At 41.6% G+C, this 21,102-nt stretch overlaps 1 protein-coding gene across 1 annotated transcript; it reads left to right on the forward strand.

Annotated features, from left to right (window-relative positions):
• Nucleotides 1–73: 73 nt before the first annotated feature.
• On the forward strand, nucleotides 74–20,948 carry LOC139611285 (cilia- and flagella-associated protein 44). Its single transcript, XM_071465814.1, has 35 exons — nucleotides 74–214; nucleotides 400–480; nucleotides 1,020–1,173; nucleotides 1,425–1,587; nucleotides 2,157–2,259; nucleotides 2,351–2,567; nucleotides 3,490–3,604; nucleotides 4,391–4,555; nucleotides 5,393–5,548; nucleotides 5,653–5,700; nucleotides 5,823–5,922; nucleotides 6,027–6,121; nucleotides 6,196–6,405; nucleotides 8,186–8,296; nucleotides 8,435–8,587; nucleotides 8,830–9,042; nucleotides 9,666–9,808; nucleotides 9,926–10,205; nucleotides 11,024–11,079; nucleotides 11,412–11,574; nucleotides 12,297–12,427; nucleotides 12,780–12,982; nucleotides 13,054–13,198; nucleotides 13,421–13,598; nucleotides 13,788–14,029; nucleotides 14,478–14,730; nucleotides 14,888–15,091; nucleotides 15,627–15,822; nucleotides 15,907–16,041; nucleotides 17,884–18,014; nucleotides 18,104–18,220; nucleotides 18,895–19,096; nucleotides 19,344–19,504; nucleotides 19,629–19,763; nucleotides 20,676–20,948. Exons 2-35 carry the CDS (start codon nucleotides 426–428, stop codon nucleotides 20,922–20,924), a joined length of 5,382 nt encoding a protein of 1,793 aa, XP_071321915.1. The 5' UTR covers nucleotides 74–214; nucleotides 400–425; the 3' UTR covers nucleotides 20,925–20,948.
• The last annotated feature ends 154 nt before the right edge of the window (nucleotides 20,949–21,102 follow it).

Genomic DNA, 21,102 nt, shown 5'->3' on the forward strand with positions numbered 1-21,102 from the left:
CTTTAAAAAGTGGTTAATGGTGAAGTTAATTTTTACCGGTTTTATTTGTCTTTTCATTTCAGCCTACTGAAAAATGATTATAATGATAGTTATTTGATAGCTTCATTAACCAGCGGACTTGCAGCCGAACAACTGTCCTTGTTGCATAGCAACGTCTCCAAACTAAAGCGGACTTGGTCAGTCGGTGAGTCAGCTACAAAGACAAATTTAGAGGGTAAGAGACATTTAGAGACATTAAATATGAGCAAGAGTAAATGTAAAAACGTCAGTGTTACTCAAAGTCTAGTTGCTAGTGCTGTATTTTGCTTTGCTATCCCCTTTGCACTTTAAAGCTTTAACGTCTGTTTGGTCGAGTTGGAAATATCTTTGAATAATACATTCTTCTGTTAACTTTTACAGATTAAAGCAGCAGCAGATGATTTAAAATGTCAGAAGAAGACACAGCTTGTGTTGGCGAACAGGCTGAGGAAAACACTGAAGGTAGAGTCACACCTAGCCTCCAGATTCTCCTGAAAATTTGCTGTTGGAACGGTTGAAACTGTTGAAACTACTACATGAATGGAAGTAAAATGGAATTTCTGAAATAAGTTGAGGTACTGATTTAAATGCAAGGTCTGTATGAAGTGTCAGTAGAAGAGTGGTTAAGCATTTAAGGACATGACTGGTGTGAAAGCAGATGAACTCTTAATCAGTTAAAGAATAAGAAATGAAAGCAGTGAAAGGGTGTGATTTTATTTTGCCAAGCAGGCAAATTGTCAGTTGAAGAGTAAGAGTTGAAATGTCAGAAATATTATAAAAAAAATAGAAAATAATAATGTTTCCCCTAAAATAATTAAATGTTCTTATTTAGCACATCCTCAGCAACCAATTAGAGTCTCCAATAACCTGATGTTTTTTAGTCTTTATCATGACCCAGACAGACCTAGATTATTTGTCTTTCTATGCTGTGTTTTGGAGAAAATAGACAGGTTACTGTAGGCCTGCTGTAAAGTTGCTGTCAAATGTTTCCTCCTTCACAGGATGTGATACTGAGCACCCAGTGATGCAGCAGGAGGCTGAGGAGGAATCACAAAAGCAGTTCTCTACAGATGCGTACTACGAGTATGAGGATCTTCACTCCAGACCGTCCATCACACCTGATTCTGAAATCCCAGAGAACCTCCTGCACCTCTCGTATCCTTCTTTGAGAACAATATTTCACACCACAGTTCGTCTCACATTCTGTCATCATAACAACAACAAATAGAGGCAAGTAACCATCAAGAGGACAATTAATACAGTTTTTGTGAGTTTTCACCTAGTTTACAGAGAAATTTATGATAATGTTTTTATTTATAGTATATGTACATTATGTGCCATACACAGACTATAGAGTAATAATATAAGTGAATCTGCTCTCAGTCCTTGATTCATTCTACATTCAGTCACTCCTTTGGCTACGACTGTGGGCGCAGGGCGAACCTGCAGCTACTGGATGACAGAACTCTGATCTTCATAGCAGGTAACCTGCTCGTACTGCTGGATGTTTCCACCAAGGAGCAGAGATACCTCCGCTCCTGCAGTGGAGGAGGAATTGGCTCCATCACGGTAAGATAGCTGACAAAATTCATGTCATGTATGAGAGGCTCTAGTCTGTATGTGACAGACAACAGGAGGCACTGTTGAGAGGGAAGAACAGAGAGATATCTTTACATTTACTCAAGTAGCTGTAGCTTTAAAGTCAGGGCACTTGAGTGGCTGAGGATTTACTAGAGTAAAAACCAGGCAAAAGAATATGGAGCATCACTAACAATGTTAAAGATCTTCCTACAGTATTTTTAAGGAAAAGAATCAGTTAATTAACACATACTATTTTACTAAATACCGAGTCAGTACAATGTGATATATTATTCAAATGATCAAAGTAAAGAATAATTCACTGACACAGAAATGATTGTAAAATACTTATATTCTAAGACTATCAAGAACCATATCAAAAATGCTCATAAATAGAAAATAATCTTATATTTAACTTGTGAATGAGCTTTTAAGAGACGTACTGTGTCCACATGGATGTGGGGCAAAAATACAATACTGACTTCATATGTTTGTGTATTATGTGTTTGTGTGTGTGTGTGTGTGTGTGTGTGTGTGTGTGTGTGTGTGTGTGTGTAAAGGTACACCCTAGACAAGACTACTTTGTTGCAGCGGAAAAGGGAAACCAGCCCAAGATCATAGTTTATGAATACCCCTCATTACGACCGTACCGCATCCTCAGAGGTAAACGGTTATATCAGTTCAATTAGTTATTACTTTTCACATTATTTATTTTCATTAGTTCATGATCATGTTTTAACCTGCCTGTCTCTAGGTGGTACAGAGCGGGCATACACCTTCGTAGATTTTAACCGTGATGGGAGCCTGCTGGCCAGTGTGGGCAGTGCACCCGACTATATGCTGACACTGTGGAAGTGGAGGCAGGAGGAGGTGATGCTGAGCTGCAAGGCCATTTCTCAGGAGGTCTATCGAGTCAGCTTCTCTCCATACAACCCAGGACTGCTCACATCATCAGGATCTGGACACATCAAGTAAATAACCTCACAAATCATCCTAAAACCCTGCAACCCTGCTACAGAAACACTGCTATGATTTACATTTTTACGCTCACTCAGTGACTTTTTTCCAGTCCAGTGGATAACTGAGCAAATGCAGATTAAGTCTAGTTTAGAAGCAGAAAATAGTCCAGGGATCAAAAACCATAACAGTAAACTGGCCCATCAGAACCAAAAAGCAAATTTTTTTTCTTTCTTTTGATGTTCAACTGTCATAAAAGGACAAATCCATAAGACATTTTGAGAAACATGTGAATGTCATTTTAACGAGAATGAGGGCAGACTATGGTGTTTTTAAAGGAACAGTTTAACTTTTTGGGAAATTTGCTTATTTGCTTTCTTGCTGTTAGTTACACGAGAAGGTGGTTATCACTCTCATTTCTATATCATATTCTTAAATCATATCACTGCTGTAGGCGAAGAAATGGTTCAAAACTCCCCCATGAAACTGCAACTGTCACATCAATTAACTTAGACACCAGAAGCTAAATTATTACCTTACTTTGAAAGTGAATAGGTTCTTTTTTCATCCAAGTTAAAAATAATTAAAAATTCAGTAAAATCTTATTTGTATAGCGCCAAACTATGATATAGCTACATTATCTCAAGGTCACCTACTTTACAGGGTAAGGTCAAGACCATACATTACTATAGAGAGAAACCTCCAACAGAACCTGACTCAGGGTGGGTGGCTGTCTGCCTCAACCGATAGGGTTTGAGAGGAAAAAGAAGGGGTGAGGTGGGGGTGAGGGGAAGAGAGAGGGGGAAAATAGAGAGAGACCAGGAACAGCTGTATACACTGTTGATTGTTATTTGTAACAATGAAAATAATAACACTAATACCCATAGGTAATGGTGTCATATATAATCATGTACCGTCTCTCCTTCTCTTTATCAGGTTCTGGAAAATGGCTAGCACATTCACAGGTCTTAAATTGCAAGGTCTTATGGGACATTTTGGGAAAACTGCAGCGACTGATATTGAGAGCTACGTGGAGCTCCCTGATGGAAAGGTCTGTGCTCTGCTGTTCTGACAGGTTGGGGTCATTCTCAAGTCAGGAAGGCTTAAAGCAAGTTTAGGAGGTCTGATTACCATGTTCACTCAGGATAGGGCCGTAATTTGTGTTCATTAGCACCAAACACAAAGTATGGCTGAGGCTGATGTCAGTAATTCTTTAGGTATTTGGTTATAAAACAAACTGCTGGAAGTTTGATTGAAGTAATCATTTCACCTGATGGTGGCACTAAATGAAAAGATTCATTCATCCTGAGGGTTTGTGCAGGGATCATGAATGCATGTGCACAATGACATGGTGATCAGTGAACGGTGTTGGATTTTGTCTGATTTTGTCTGATGACTAATTTCCATATCCTTTCAGAATGTAAAATATTTTGCAGTGATGAATAATTTCTCTCTCTAAAGGAATACAGCAGCATTATTGGCACCAAGACAACTTTAGTCATTAGCCATAGACCAAAGTCAGTCCTCACTGTGTTTTTTATAGAAAAACCTCACCACAAGGTCTGCACAGTAGCTGTTCAGGATCTTCCTCAGCAGATGGAGATGTCCAGTTTTATGATGTTCAAATTTCCATTTGATGAAGATTGTGTGATACGATCACAAGCTCCAGGACAGCTACTGGGGGGATTTTGTGAGGAGATTGGTTTTGTCTGCTGCTGTTTGCAAAGTCAAGTGAACTTTCAAAGATAATTTGGTTTGAAAAATAAAATCCTCTGCAGTAGTCAAGAGAACTAATTGGTACTTCTGACCTTCATCTCACTTTGTGCCTTCCTGTTAGGTGGTGTCTGGTACAGACTGGGGCAACTTGCTGCTGTGGGATGGAAATGCCATTAAGGTGGAGATTTGTCGAAAGGAGGGGCGGAACTGCCACGCCGGGATTGCTCAGCCATTTGCCCTTGAGGATGGACAGCTTATGACAATTGGCTATGATGGAGTGGTCCGGGTAAGATACTTTTCACTGTTTGGTCATTGTTTCTGCATGACTGATGGGTTTTATTTTGAACCACTTCTTGTGTCTAAATATCTTCTGACAGCTGCAGTTTTCATCACTATAACATTGTCACATTATATTAACATGTACTGACAGAGAGATCTGCGGCCAAAAACACTGTGATATTTGATTTTGCCTGCAGTATAACACAGTTTTACCCTAGAATAAGACATGACAAAGGGAGAAATGCAGATGATATGTTCATTGAATAGTAGCCCAAACCCAAGTGTACTGAAAGCAGCATTAAAGGATAGGTCTGGCATTATTCTGTATTTTTCCCACTGTTAACAAAATAAAAGGCCTTGTCTTATAGTACTTTCTTTGCTACCTGCAACCTGCTCATTCCTACTTAAGAAGTAAAAAAAAAAAAAAAAAAAAAAAAAAAACAGCTGGGCACTCTAGTTTTGAGAGAAGATTACTAAAACAGGGATAACAGTGCATTTGTTTGGGACTATTTTCAGTGATATATTAATACACATATGTGGATAAAAACATTTGAAAAACAACAGGAAGGAAGTAAGAAAAAACAGGCTGGTTTAAAAAGGTGATGAAAAATTTGATGTATATCATGTATATTTTTTCCTCAATTTGAAGCTGTTTGTATTTGAAGCAGGTTTATGTGAAATAGCAACAGTTTCCAATCTGAAGAGGTTCTGTACAGAAATTAGATCATCTGTTTTTAGTTGACCCTTCTACACATTCCTGATAAGACTGATTGAACAGGGACAATGGTCCTGAATTTCTGTAATCATGCATTTGTATACCTAGTATGACCCTCTGCCCCTGCAGGGCTGGGACTTTGAGAGCATCGACACTGCCGACAGTAACAGTGACTGCAGCAGGTTTGAGATGGAACCCATGAATGAAATGGTGGTCGGACACAACGTCTGCCTCTCTTCTGTAGTGAAGAGCTCCCTGCCTGACTCCTTCATCTGGTTTGCTCAGGTCTGAGGACAAAAAATCTAAAATCACTGATTAAAACCATTTGTAATTCATGATCCAGTCTCAACTCAGTCCTGATCTCTCTGCTATGTGGTCTTATACTGTAGGATTCCAATGGAGCCATCTGGAAACTGGATCTTTCCTTCACCTACACAGCAAGTCACTGTACTATTGTACCAAAATATGTTTGCGTGTCCTTCCAGTGTCTTAAACAAAACATAGCATAGCATAGCATAGCACGTTGTATCATCTAATAAACTATATTATCTGTGTGTAGACTCCTGACCCAGAGTGCCTGTTTTCCTTCCATGCTGGAGCGATCCAGGGCTTGGACGTGTCAAAGAAATCCCACCTGATGGCCACGACCGCTCTCGACCGTGAGTCATATCTTCTACAACTACACACACACACACACACACACACACACACACACACATACACACACACTATAACAGGTACTGCGCCTGTCCCTGCTCTTTAGGTTCAGTCAGAGTTTTTGATTTCCTGGCAAAAACAGAACTGACCACCAGCCGCTTCAACCAGGGTGGAACTGCTGTCAGCTGGGCTCCACCTTTGGTGAGTGTGTTGGTGTGAAAATGAATCGTGGGATGTGTATTGACAGAAAACTGAAGTCTGCATTTTGTCTTTAGGTGAACCAGAGTGGTGGTTTACTGGTGACGGGTTTTGAGGACGGGGTGGTCCGCTTACTGGAGCTGTACAACCCTCAGAGACTGCATGTGGTCACCGGGCGCAGCTCCAAAGGAGATGCAGAGCTGCGTCTCAAACAGGCCTTCAAACCCCATAATGCACCTGTAACTGCTGTGGCATATGAGAGAAACGGAGACATCTTAGCCACGGGGGTAAGAGGTTTCCCATGTAAAACTGTGTTTATCACTGTGAGAGCCAGTATTAGAAAACTACTGACTTCACAGGAAACAGCAGTTTGTCAAAATGCTTGTTTAACTATTGTGAAAAACACAACTGCAATTTTGCTTTGTCTGTTCATTGAAACTGCTGATTTTGGAAACCTAATATTTTTGAAATAGGCTTAAAGGTTTAAAGGGATCTTTTGAGTGTTATCACTGACAGCCTGTAGGCTTGAAAGGTATCTCTTAAAGTTTATATGATGTTCCTTGGTTGAGAATGGCAGCTGCAACCATCCTGGACATAGTGCATTTTTCATGTACTTCTGATTTATTTATTCAGCAGGAAGTCTCCTTAAGATTAAGATGTTTCTGTTTTTGTTTTTTGTTTTTTTTACAAGAGATCTGAGAGCAAATTACATATTCACAAGATCAGAACAAGACAGGTCAAACAACCACCAATATTATAATGTAGTTGATAGGAGGTAACTGTCGTCCCCAGTTCAGAGTTAATATGAAGGAAGGTAAAAACCTTTTCACAGCAGGGGCCATTTCATGTTTATACTATGACTTAGATCAGACTAACAATCAGACTTTAGATGGACATCTAAATTCATCTGTTGTGCAAATCTACTACTTTTTTGTCTTCCTTAATTGGCAATTACTTCTGGATAAGTTGGTAAGTTAGTAGTAAGTAAGAAACACGTCTGATCATGCAATTTGTCACTCCAGCAGACAATGTTTCCCTTTTGCAAGAACTCAATAGTAAAATTCAGTTTAGACTGTAAGATAAAAAGTGCAACAACAGTAAATACTGATGATCCCACAGTCAACAGGACCATCAAGGCTCTGTATGTTAATGTTGTGGTTTCTTAAAACAATTTTCATTCTCACTCTGCGACACACCACAAATTATGAGCCCTGTCATTCGCCTCTGATCAGCAGGTACCACTAACTGTTTCCATGGAAACATGGCTCTTAGTTCAGGTAATGGTGTCTTACCTTTTTTACTGAATGTAAGTCTATATGTTTTTTTTAATTGTCTAACTTGGTTTAGACTAATGTAAGATTAAGACCTGCGTACATTAATTTCAACACCTGACACAAAACTGTAAACTGTTCTGTTTTGTTCTCTTTTCTTGCATCTGAACAACAAGGATTTAAGGTCAAACCCTGATGATGATATTTTATAATTATAATTCTTTGCACAAGAAAAAGAAAAGTATTGAGTTCATCCAATCTTGGCAAGGCCATGATGAGTTTCACTGACTGGCACAGCCATGGTCAAGAAATTTCAACTGAAACAACACATCTATGCACTTTTTCCATCTCACAATCATGTCTTTACTTGGCAAGAAGGAATAGAAACACAAGAACAGGAAATACTTTCCAGTGATATGGTGTCATGTTTATTACTTTTGATCTGGACTTAATTAAGACTTTTGAATATCTTGTTAACTTAAATCAGAAGTACTATATTCACCATTTTACTGGCCAAGTGACATCAGAGCATAAATGCAGATGTAGATTATGCTGCAAGAATGGGTTCAGAGGTTTCTATGAATGTTTGACCCTTTATTCTATACCAGTGTCATATCCGTCATTTCCCACATGACCTGAAGGGAACATTAGACAAGGAGAATTTTCCATCCTTTGTTTTACGTTGCATCAGATAAAGTCATAAATGAGACCTCAGTGACTTTATTATTTTCTACATTATGAAGTGTGTTTTTTTTATCTCACCTTTCTATTCTCTCACCACTACCTTCTTGCTCAGAGCTCAGACTGCACCGTGTTCTTCTTCACTGTCGGGGAAAAATACAACCCCATTGGCTTTGTCCGTGTTCCCGGCCCTGTGCAGGGGCTGGAGTGGTCACCTCATTCCCACGTAAGTCTGGTCTCCTCCCATCACTACCGTCAGAAAGGGAAACACTGACAAATATAATTGACCCAACTCACTTTTACCCAGATATCTCTCTGATGGAACGTTACTGGTTCCCACCATTTCTTTTACATTTTTACCCAGAGTGAAAACAGGCTGCTCATCCTGTGTCAGAGCGGTCATGTGGTTGAAGTGCAGTGTCCTGACCCGGAGGCCCAGAAGCCAACCAAAACCTACCAGCTCCCTGTGCTGCCCAGCAGATCCTTCAGGTTCAGAAGCATCAAATCTCAAATCAAGGTCTTTGCTTAGTCTGTCTTAACTTTCATTTGCTGGGTTTTACCTGTACATGTCACTTTTTATGGCTGTGTCACATTACACTATGCATTGTTTGTAATCTATATTATAATTACTTATGATGTCATCTCTGTGGCCTTATGTCATTCAAGTATTTTTCTGTCCTTCATTTCCTGCTGTCTCTAAGTTTATTAAAAAGACTGTTGCCTGAAATTATTGTTTTCATTTGTATGTTTGTGTTTCAGAGAGAGGAGGAAATCGCAAGACGTCAAGCTGTAAAGGAGAAGAAGAAGAAAGAGAGAGAACAGAGGTTGAAAGAATTGAATATACCAGAAGCAGATCAAGAAGAAGAGGAAGAGGAGAAAGAGGAAGAGTTACCACCTATCTACATCCCCGACCCTCCAAGTCCTCTGTACTCTGGCTTCTACTCACAGCCTGGCCAGTTCTGGCTCTCCATGGTACACACACACTCACACACACATGGACACACACATTATGTATTTCTTGTCAATGCGTAATTTCTTTTCAACAGTCAGGAGATAATAACAACCAGGATGATGGAATCAGTCACCTGATCGATGAACTAAATTGGTCAACTTGTAAATCGACCAAATTAAAGGAGAAGAACTTTTACTTTTGGGTGTCTCGGTGGCTCACCTGGTAGAGCGCATACCATTAAGGCAGCGGCCCTGGGTTTGAATCCGACCCATGGCCCTTTGCTACATGTCATCCCCTCTCTCTCCCTGACTTTCCTGTCACTCTCTCACTGACCTATCCAATAAAGGCATTAAAAGGCCAAAAAAATAACTTTAAAAAAAAAAAAGAATTTTTACTTTCCTGTTTGACAGTCGTAAAGAGAGATCAAAGAAATCCAGCCAATAGTTTTATTCATGTAGCTCAATGTCACAAATTTGCCACAAGGAGCTTTATTATCTGTACACTCTCTATCCTTAGACTCTTGATTTGATCTATAAAAACTAAAGAAAGTGATGATGAACTTCAGAGAAATTATCCAGGAAAGGGATCTGAGGACGGATCTTTTCTCAAAGAAGCATTTGTCTGCTTTCTGTCTCTCCTGTAGGGAGGCTTTGACTCAGGTTTCTTGTACCACTGTAAGTTCTCTGAGAAGCAGGACGAGGATCCGGACAAACGGCAGGATGAGCCCTTTGACTTCCTACCTGTTCACAACACAGATGACGATCCTGTTCGCTCCATCACCTTCAGGTAGCTGGAGGGCAAACAAACAAATCAGTGTTCTGCATCCTTCAGATATTCAGCCACAACGGTGTTACCTGTTTAAGATTGTAATTGAAGTGTCCTACCTGGTGCTGTGTTTCCTAGCTCCAACAGGCAGCTGATGTTCTGTGGCATGCACTCAGGTTCCGTCAGGGTTTACCTGCTGCAGCCTGGCGACCACAGCCTCACCTCCATGCAGGCCTACTGGGCTCTAAGTGTTCACGACAACCAATACGGACACCTGCGGCATGTTCGCTGTAGCTATGACGACTGCTTTGTGCTGACAGCAGGAGATGATGGGAACATCTTCTCCTTCAGTCTGCTTCCTCCAGAGGAGCTGCAGAAAGGCCTGCAAAGGAAGAGGGCCAAGGTTCCTTCACCCAGGGTCGGTCCACATTTTATTAACATTTTATTTGTCCCAATTTTTTTCATATTTCTTTATATATTTAAACGAATTCAAATGGAATTTAAAAGGAACCTAACTGTGCAGTCAGGCGTTAGTTCAAGTGTTAGCAGGTATCGCACACTTTCCCACTTTCCAGAGTCCAGACTTCTGATTGATACTGTGAATGAGATTTAACAGTCACAGCTGTCACATGCTTTTGATTGAGGCCTTCAGCCACATCAGCCGTGTTTTTTTCTAAAGGGGCTATTTGTAAGTTTTCTCTGTTGCTGAACATGGTTTGTTACTGTGAGCGGGTGGCGATGACAGCCGCTTCAGAGAGCTTTGGTCATTGTTGCGTTTACAAGACAAGAGGCTATAATACATCCTCTGAGCAGTGCTACGTCTCCAGGGCAGATTGGAGGCTACAGTGAGTCGCTGTTGGAAAGTGACAAAACGGGTCGGGGCTAGCTGGTTATTGTGCTAACTTCAGTGGAAGAAAAGACGTGATAGAGACAAGAGTTAACACTGATGTTGCTTTCAACCTCTGGAGACAGCTCTTGGTGAGTGAAGAGATGAAGTTTGATGCTGAACTTGCAATGTTTCTTTTCGACTGGTAAGTAAACAGTTGTTAATGCTAACGCTGGCTGTGTAGCAATAGCAAAACTTACAAATAGCTCCTTTAATAGAAATAACCACATGGTTCTGATTTTTTTTTTACAGGGCAAGAACATTAATGGCATGTAAAGCAAACAGTTCAGTGCAGGATGGCCAACTGGATGGTTGAACAGTTAAAAAGTTTTTTCACGTTATTCTAACAGGTGGGTCTTGAAAATGAGGCTTTGGCTCAGGACATTGAGGACCCAGCAGCTTACAGGTGAGTGTGAATAAACTGCTCTATGAATCTACCATGTTTCTTTCTTTCTCTCTCTTTCTCAACTTTGGTACAAATGGGCACTTGAACTAAGAGATGAACTGATTACACTTTGTGGGTCAAAGTTCAAGGTTGCGGTGACCTCACTAACACGGTTTTGCCCTCTTGAGTGTGATATCTCAAGACCACCTTAAGGGAACCTGTTTTGATTTGGCGCAAATGTTGGAAGTGGTCAAAGGTCAAAGGCTAATTCTAGTTTGAAGATGTAGAACGGATAATCATTGGATTTGATGTTTTCTCTCTTCTAACTAACCCCCCCCCCCCCCCCCCCCCAGCATAGAGACAGCTAAACAGAAGCTAGAGAAGGACCGTCTGCACCGGGAGGCCGAGCTGAAGATTGCAGAGAAGCGGAGAAAGCTGGCTGAGCTCCAGAAGAAGTTTAAAGAGGTGCTGGACAAAAACCAGAGTCTGCCGGAGCATGTTCGCCTGAAACCTGAGGTACAGACACACACACACCTGTGTCTAATCCACTGGTCTGACAGTTTGTGCTGTTTTCCATCGTAGCTGCTCTGATTTTGTTTTAGAACAATACAAAAACTGAAAGATTCACCAAAATTCACACCAGAAGTAAAACATGATTGGTCTGTCTGTCGGTCTGTCTGTCTGTCTGTCTGTCTATTGCTGTGGTTAATGGGTAAAAATAGTTTTTACATCACATTGCGACTGTTATTGTTATTATTCCTCACTGACAGTCTTTATACAGCATGTTCACAGTGCACAGTATGTCAGACTGATGGACAGCTGTCACCATCATTCAATTCAACTAATTCAGGTAATCAGAGGTAAGATAGATGCCTTTATATGCACTGTGGTTGGCTGGTTACTGTATATACAATACTGGTAAGTAATCAGACTCCTCTCCTACTACAACCTTGGCAGGCTTACTTATTTGAAGTGACAGAGGGCACTGCTTGCTGACTTATTTAGACTTACAGTGGTAGGTTTGTGTTAGTTGTAGCTGCTTATGGATAACAGAATTTTTGTTTGTTTGTTTAAGAAACCAAGATACTAGAGAAAGCTGACTGTAACACTTTTCCATGCAAGATAAAGTCCTCATACACCAAACCATTCAGTTTCAGGGGAGAGACCTGGTTTGTGTTTCAGGATAGGGGTAAAGCATTGTCCTCAGTTATGTGTGTTATGTGTGTTTCTGTGCGTAGGAGCTGCAGCTGGACCGGCGTTTCAGGGACCAGGCAGAAAGAGAGAAGTCCCAGCGGGTGATGGAGGTCAGAAAGCAGCTGGCCTGGGAGGAGGAGCGCTGCCACATAGCACTCAGCAAACTCCAGGAGTGGTACTGACTGAACACACACGAACACACACACACACACAGTAATTTACCTAAAACAGTTAATAATAAATGATAATTACCGTCCATTAATCACTAATAGGATTTTGTCTTTTTAGATGTCCAGATGTTATTTTCCTATTTTGAAACTTGTCCATGTTACGACTTTGGTCAATAAGTTTTATCTAGTTTACTGCACGTGTTTCAGCTAAATGATGAGCGCTTTGGCTGGTGGAAAAAAATAATATGTATATACAAGTTTAAATATTCCACCTCATCCCTGTGGGTACAAAGTTAGAGGGTAAAGACAACCAGCTTCAACCAGAATGAAACCCTTCACCCTTGTGTTTGTTTGCAGGTTCAGGGACTCTCTGGAGTCCAATGTGGTCACTGTGGTCGCCATCTGCTCCAATCACAGAGTCTCTACCTACCGTTTGCCAACACTCACCAAGCCTTCAGCCCAACTCAGACATCAGAGCAAACCCAGCCAGCTTGACAGAGATGCTGCACCAGAACGCAGGAAATCCAGAGCCGAGCCCGCAAAAGACAGTAAAATAGAAGGTAAGAAAGTGTTTGTATGTTTGTTTCACCTGTCAGAGACATGCTTGACCTATCACCTGTGTGTTCTCCAGAGGAAGAAGTGGTGCGCCCCAAGATGGCTCGTCCAGCAGGGATTAAGCTGGGAGATCGGCAGGTCGAGAGGCTCCGAAAGGCCGCAGAGAAAGCTGAACAAGCTAAAGCCAAAATAGAGAAAAGGAAGCAGGAATGGGAAAAGCTGTGAGTGTCATGATCAACAACATTACCTCCGTCCTCTGTGCTCTAATTATATTTACATTGCATTTAGAGTTTTGTTGAATAGTCATGTCCCTGTCCCTATGTTCTTAAAGATCAGTTTAAAAATGCAGTGCCAGATTAACACATGACAGACCTCTGTAGCTACAATGAAGTGTAACTATTGCAATGATGGGACAGCACTATGATGCATTGTTGGTGCCTCAGTTACGCAGAGAAACCAGACGAGAACTGTGAGGATCCGCAGGATGTGCAGGCCATCCGCGAAGCCAAAGTGAACCTCGGAGACTTAAAACTGAAATCAGCCAAAGACTTCACGGTGCCCAAACACCTGATGATGAACGCTGAGAGCAAGAGAGCAGAGCTGATAGGCCTGGAGGAAAAAGTACACAGAAACACACACAAACACACCTATGCTAATACATATCTTAGCTCATTCACAGCATGGTCTTCTGGGAGGGCCATCTTCTGGGAACGAGATGATGGGCAGTTCTCAGTAAAAAAACAATAGATCAGTGGTTACAATAGTTGCAGGTATAGAAGACTCATTTAATGACTCACTTGGTCCTATCAGGTCCGTGAGAAGCAGACTGAGATGAACAGATGTATCGTGGCATTGCGGGACTCCAAGGTTCTCCTGGTGTCTCGGTTGCGCACTCAGGCTCAGCAGCTCAACAAGGTCCAGCAGCGTCTGGCTACCCATCTCCACCGCCCTACCCCCCCCCTGCCGACCATGCTGCCAGAGGAAACCCCGGAGAAGAGGCTGAAGTACAACCGCACCACCCTGGAGCGATACCGTGTTCTGAGGAAGCAGAGGTACAGGAGTCACGTTTTAGTATGAGCCACAGCCAAGTCTCCGCTCAGACCAAAGCTCACAGTAAATACTCTACTGTAGAACATGATTCTCTAGGGGACCAGCTGATCTATAGCAGTCATCAATTATCACTGACTCCTGCTATACATCTGCAGTCTGAAAAAAAGCGACATTGTTCCAGTTTTGGGCTCAACAGAGGTTATAGTGGTTTAAAAACTTTTCTTCCAGACTACAAAAAAAAATGTTTTTCATCCATAAACAAATTTTTGATTAGGGAATCATTTTTCCCAAATTGGTGTACATGAACACACCATTGTCTATCCATCCACATACTCTACTGCATTTACATGCAGGCTTTTGAAACAGAAAGTAGTGGGAGCAAAGCTGCAAGGGGTACAAGGTATCCTCTGCTGATGATAAATGGCGTATCTACCTTTTATTTTTAAACAGGTTAAAGACCATGCAGGAGGAAACTACACAGTTGTTGGAGCAGCTGGAGAAAGAGATGGAGGAGGAGAAGGAGAGAGAGGAAGATGATCAGGAGAGAGGTGGGGAGGGGACTTGCAGCCCCCAGAGAAGAACCAGAGAAGACGTAGAGGAGACATCAGAGGAGGAGGGAGTGGAGCTGACTGAGCTGGAGAGGGAGCTCCATAGGGTGGAGGAGATCAGACTGTTGTACGAGCAGGACTCCCTGATCAAGCAGGTCAATGTTCATCATTAAATCATGAATCAAATAAAAGGCCATTACGTTAGATTAAATATGTAATCATAAACAAAATTTCATCTGGAATTACCTGCGCAATTCATACAGTGTGTAACAGTGTAATATAATCTGCTGTTGTGTGTTTTAAAACCATCAGATGGAGAGTTCAGTGTGTCTGTTTGACGCAGAGCTCCTGCTGTTGCGCCATGAGAAGCTACGTCTGGACTGGCAGCTGAAGATGGCCGACCTCCGTCAGCTGACGCTCTACCAGGAGCTGCTGCTGCTCAAGGAGTTTGAGAGGAGGGAGGACACCCTGCAGGAGAGGCTCAACACACGCGTTAAGGAGGAGAACATTATCATGGTATGAGAGAGTTTATGTGCCAGTGGACTGGTTGTTGTGGATGGTCTTTTCATTTCATCATATACTTTAGCAATCTGTTTAAAGGACCATACCAGTGTTTTTGTAGATTAGCCCGCAATTGCGTACTCGCATACTACAATATTGCTAAACATATAAACATAGTTTTTTCAATATTTGCTTACTGTCCTCCAGGCAGCCATTGGTTTCAATTCTATTTCATACAGAATGAACATCTCTGTTTTGAAAGCTCCTAACTTTTTTACTCCAGTAGTAGCATTGAAGTGGCATCTTCACAGACATGTAATGGCTTGTGTTTTACTTGCATTACACACACAAAAAACCCAACCTGAGGCATATTTGTGTACTTCACATCTTTTCACATTTTCTTCCATTTTACAGTAACCCACTCAATACTGTACCTGAATGTATCCTGTGCAGACACACGATGTCAGTAAGACTGTGTCACACTGTTAGTGTGTTAACACGATTGTCTTCCTCTGATCACTGTGATATCCTCTTCTCTGTTTCCTGTCAGTCAGAACTGGAGGAACGTAAGGAACAGCTGGAACTGAAGCAGAGAGACATAGCCAAGCTGCAGGAGAGAGAGAAGGCTCTGGTCACAGCCTTCCAGGCCTCGCTGGGCGAAAACAACAAGTTTGAAGAGTTTCTGACCAGAGTCTTCAAGAAGAGGATCAAACGTGTAAAGAAGAAGGAGCGGACCGGAGATGAAGGTGATGGGAAGCAACACAGTGTGTGTGATGCTGTGTGTGTCCACTTGTCTATGTGTCCTTTATCATCCCAATGTGTGTTTGCAGAAGAAGAAGTGGACAGTGATGAAGACTCTGATGAAGATGATGACTGGGATGATGATGATGATGATGATTATTATTATGATAGCGGTACAGAGGAAGGAGGCGCTGCTCCTCTGGATGACAGCGTCTGTCCTGCAGGTCAGTGACTGTGGTGGAACTCATATCCTTTACTTTTTCACAGCACAGTGGAAAATCTTATAATAATAATAATAATAATAATAATAATTATACAGACGATGCATTTCAGTCCCACAATATGTATCAAAGCATGTCACTTAAGACCCTTCAGGACTGCCTGTCTTGATCTATGGTAGATCTGCTCACATAACATTTTCTGCCCGACTGTGAGGAAAAATGTTTCAGCAAAAATAGCCAAATAATAATTATCTAACTTTGTGGTTATTTCTAATTACCTGAATTTGGTGTGGCGTGTTTTTGCTGCATCTTTCCTCTTCGCTCCCTGTCAAGCCCACAACAATACACAGATACTGAACTGAGGTAGGTCGTCCATATCACTGTATATGAAAATGGACGTAGACTCCAAGTCTGAAAAGTGAAGCCAACACTGAAGTCCTTTAAACCTGCATTCTATCTAATGACTCCACTGGTCACAAATTGAAGTCAGTTTGTATTGAAATCTATAGGAAAATGTCTCTACCTCTCTCTTGATTTACTACCTCAGTAAACATTTTCCTAATGAGTTTATGGTCTCAATCGCTAGTTTCAAGTCTCCTTCAATGCAATATGATGTTCATTTTTTAAAATTATAGTTCATTTAGAGGAAAGTAGACCATAAAGCAGGGTATTCATTAGGGCATGGCCACTGTGTGATTGACAGACTGTACCAGAACACTGCAACCTGCCTGACAATCAGGATAGAGGACAGAGCAGGTCAGATCCTCCTCAGATCCTCCTCACCTCCATATTTGGTGTAATCAGTCAATCATCACCCACTTAACTGCTTGATCTGTGTAAGTTGATTCAGTTTTACAGTTCTTCACTTCTGGATATGACCTGAAACACACCTGTCTGCACCTGATATGCTTATAGTGAACTAGAGACAAAGAGACCTGCGGACAGACCTGGAGTCAGACGTATCATTCTTTTTATTTACATTTGAGCTGGTACTTGAATAAATAATAATATATAAAAGATATTAATTAAAACAATATTAATGATTAATAATAAACAATCCTTTAATTTTATCCAGTGTGTTTCAATGTAAATTAATCATTTATTATTGATTATTATACACTTTTTTGTGTTAAATAATGATGAGTGAGATATCACAAATGGCTTTCAGGTACATATGATTAATTAATGGTATGGTAACGATGGTGTTTAATGACAGCTGCCCTGGTGCTGTTGGAGAATCTCACCACTGCAGCAAAGGTAGTGAAACCACTCTTTGTCTTTGCTGCTCTTCTCACTGACAGGTCTAATGACATGTGAAGCAGGCACTAGTATCACAAACAAGTGACTCAGGGCTTATCTATGTCTGTTTCTGGTGAACTGTTGGAGTGCAAATGAGGCTCGTGCACATGCTCTCAGTACCATGTGCATGTTTCTGTCTTTGTGCGTACACACAGTTTTAGTCCTCAACCTAACTTTTTATAAATGTGGCCCCATGTCTAAAAGACCCAAGGCCTATTGCACCCAATCCAAAATGCAGAAAACCCAAAGAGACTCCAATAGTATAGAACAAAGAGCTGTACCCTACCTGAGACTCAATATGAGGAACGTGTTTGCACTCGGGTCCTGGGGCAGATCTCTTCTGTAATAGAAGCTGAAGTTCTTGCAGTTGCAGATAGAAAGCGACTGTTCAAACTCTGAAAACAGAGCAGAGCTTTCACTTTAATAATGGTCACTGTATTTTATCATTTAAACATTTTACAGTGCTTCACTGTGCCTTAAGTTCACCAGGCTTTAAACATAGCTTAACTTTAATCTTGAATCTGTGTGTGTGTGTGTGTGTCTTAGGCTGTGAGCCAGAGTTGTTTGAGAATACACTGCAGCTGCGTGAGCGTCGACTGGACCTGGAGGAACTGCTAGTGGAGGAGAAGAAGAGTGCTGAAGTTCTGAAGAAGGAGTGTGACACCCTCGTCAAGAAGGTCAAACTTTGCTCTTCATCATTTTTGTCTTTCAGTGACATCCTCATGTTTGTGTGTTTTATTTTGTAATTTGTTGCTTTGTTCTGCAGGAGAAAGCGGTGAAGAGCGGCCGTAAGGCAGTAGAGAACGACTTGGAGTTAGTCAACAGAGAGAAGCAACAGAAAATGAATGAACTGGATGTGGTGGTTCCTCTCAGACTGCACCAGGTGAAAATTTAACAACTGTGGAAAAATTCAAACTCTAGTCAACAGATTTGTGAGCACATTTTTGGTAACCTTGGAAGATGGTTAGCAGTGAAGTATGACCAAGTTAAACCTCAACATGCAGTAAAGTCCTAAGGGTTTAAAGCTCTTGCTCTCTATTATGCATTTTGTTTGACCAACAGCTTTTCAGTGGTGAGGAAGTGTTCATGACTGTGCAAGACACAAATCAGCAACTAGACCAGTCTTCCTTTATTTTCAAGCATATCTTCTGCAAAACAAGCCACAATTAGTTGACACTATGCAGACAGGACAGCTCTGGTCAGAATCAGCAGCAGTGGAGTGATATTCTCTGTCGAGTGCATTTCACCTTATACCCAAGATTTCACAACACAGGCCTGGGAAAACCTGCATAATGAATATGACGATAACAAGGACATTTAATTTAATATCATATAATCAAAATAAATGAAGATTGATTTCTGTCCAATGTTTCAGCTCTGTTGCAGTTTCATTTCAGTTTCAGTTTATATTTAGTTTTATGGAATTTCAGTTTGATTCAATGATTTTATTTTAATATTGGCAGCCCTGAACTTCCATACAAATACTCTGCCTACATCTCTTGCAAAACTCTGCAAAAACACAGACTTTTCCTTTCACCTTCTCCATTTGTCTCCCAGATTGAGTTTGTCTGTAGCGGCTCGGTACCCTCCGATCTGAGCCAGGCATTGGTCCTGGACAGGACGGAGCTGAACAGGCTGCAGGAGCGCATCAAACAGCTACAGGTGGAGAAGAACCAGCAGAGAGATCTGTACTCTCAGGCCCGCCAGCAGCACGTCAGGCTCATCCACGACCGCAAGGACATAAAGACTATGATCCAGGGTAGGACCTATATTGTGAGAACATGTAACGTGAAGTTCAGGTGCCACATGAAAGTCACAGAAAGGATCCCAACAAATCCACTGTTGTTGTTGGCAAAGTCTTGTAGTAAAGTTACACTAAAAAGTGGCAGAGCAAAATTCCTTCACTGGTTATGGGGATAATTCCCAGTGTCAGAAAGTGACATTCTTAGATTCAATCATTTTGTTTATTGACCTGTGTGTTGTTGTGTGTCTTTGTGATGCTGTAGCGCTGGAGAAGCAGTGCGACGAGCTGATGATGATGAAATATGGAAGACTGGTGGATCTGGAGGCTCTGCAGACACTGTCAGGGAACAGAGTGCTGGAGGAGCTCAAGCAAGAAAAGCTCCTTCGAGAAGCTGCATACGCCAAGGAAATCAAACAGTGGGATGTACGCTGACCTGTGTGTGTGTGTGTGTGTGTGTCTGAGTGCTTTGGCATGTGTGACATTACAGTATATCACTGCCTTGTTTTGCTCTAAACCTCTTCAAACTCAAAGTGTTCCTTCTATTCAGACGAAGGTAGAAGAGGTGCGTGAGGGTCTGATGGAGGTGATCAAGTGTAACACAGAACGTCTCCTCAGCATGACAAACCTCTTAGACCAGAAGAGAGAACTGGAGCATAAACTCAACGCCAGGCAGAAGAAAATGGTAATTTCTGTACATACAATTCATTTTATACAAAATATTATTCAAAGCTGGAGGTATATGACTATGTTTGCTGAATAAAAAACTAAAACAGGCCACAAACTTCGGCAGCAACTACACCATCTTTGCTGTCTCACACAGACTTTCAGTTGCCTCTTGAACAAGATCTTTGGGCCAATGGGAGGTAGAAGAAGTACCTGTCCATAAACCAACGGACAGATAGCCCTGACATATGACTGTGTGCTGTAAAGCCAAAACACTGAGCTGAAAGAAGCTTCAAAGCTCTGCAGAGCTGTGGGGCTGGTCGTAGGTTCTGCAAGTGACAATATCTTTAAGAGTTCAAGCAGTCAGCACATTTAGAAGAAAAGGCTTTTCAGTGTTAATCAGATCCAGTGTGATTTATGTTCATTACATGTTTTATATTACTTTATATATCTTGGTTCAGCCTCAGCGCTCTGACCAACGCAGCAGCAGACAGCTGTTTTCAGATGAACCCACTTTATCCCACCTGCTCAGCATCAAACAACAGACAGACAAAGTTGGTGATTAGCTGCTGGATGTAATAGAGCATTTAGTAGTTAAAGACCCAGATATTTTTTTCACAGCTATGTTGCTTGTTGCTTTGTGTCTGCTGGATGTTACAGTCGGCAGCTGTTTGCCACTTTATTAGGTGATAATATGTAATGTATTTGTGTTTCCAGCTTATTCAGCTTCATCAGTTAATGCTGCCTGAGATATATTTTTGGCACTTCAGTGATTGTCAGTCAGAATCAATGATTCTAGGTCCTGGGTCAGATTTTAAATCCAGAATGTCAAATCAGCACTTCAGCCTGCTTTCTTCTATTTCTAACTTTGTGTTAATTTGTATGGATGTGTACGGTATGCCTTAAGAGGTGTCTGATTGTGTGTCTCCAGGACGGACAGTTCCAGGATTACAGGAGACGTGTGGATCAGGAGGAGATCCGAAGACTAAAGATGCTGGTGAAAACACAGTCACAGCAGGCCGAGGCCCTCAGGAGAGAGATTGGCCTTCTGTCCCGTAAAGGAGGCCACGTCTTGCCCCCCAGCCAGGCCCCACTGCCCCCGCTGCCCCCCCTGCCCACCTCCACAGCCCGCACCCACATCAGCAAACAAGGATCAGGGCGTCCATCCAATGTCCTATAAATGATTGTTATGTTAAGATGAAAAGACACTTCTGTTTGTTGGCTTCTGCTTATTCATTGTTCATGGTCTTTAATGATGAGTATTTGATTTTGTCTTTAGTGAAAGCTGGATACTGGTCTTTGGAGTGTGGAACCTTTTGATATTTTTCACCCATGTAATCTTTCATCTAGCAACACCT

The sequence above is a fragment of the Trachinotus anak genome, unplaced genomic scaffold (assembly GCF_046630095.1).
Source record: "Trachinotus anak isolate AG129_WGS33_773 ecotype Australia unplaced genomic scaffold, CSIRO_AGI_Tana_v1 ptg000028l, whole genome shotgun sequence".
In the NCBI taxonomy this organism is placed as follows: Eukaryota; Metazoa; Chordata; class Actinopteri; order Carangiformes; family Carangidae; genus Trachinotus; species Trachinotus anak.

Coding starts and splice junctions, on each gene's coding strand:
- LOC139611285 (XM_071465814.1), top strand. CDS start 426: ATGTCAGAAGAAGACACAGCTTGTGTTGGCGAACAGGCTGAGGAAAAC. Junction 14,030..14,477: donor CGTGTTCTGAGGAAGCAGAG/GTACAGGAGTCA, acceptor ATTTTTAAACAG/GTTAAAGACCATGCAGGAGG. Junction 18,221..18,894: donor TTCCTCTCAGACTGCACCAG/GTGAAAATTTAA, acceptor TTTGTCTCCCAG/ATTGAGTTTGTCTGTAGCGG.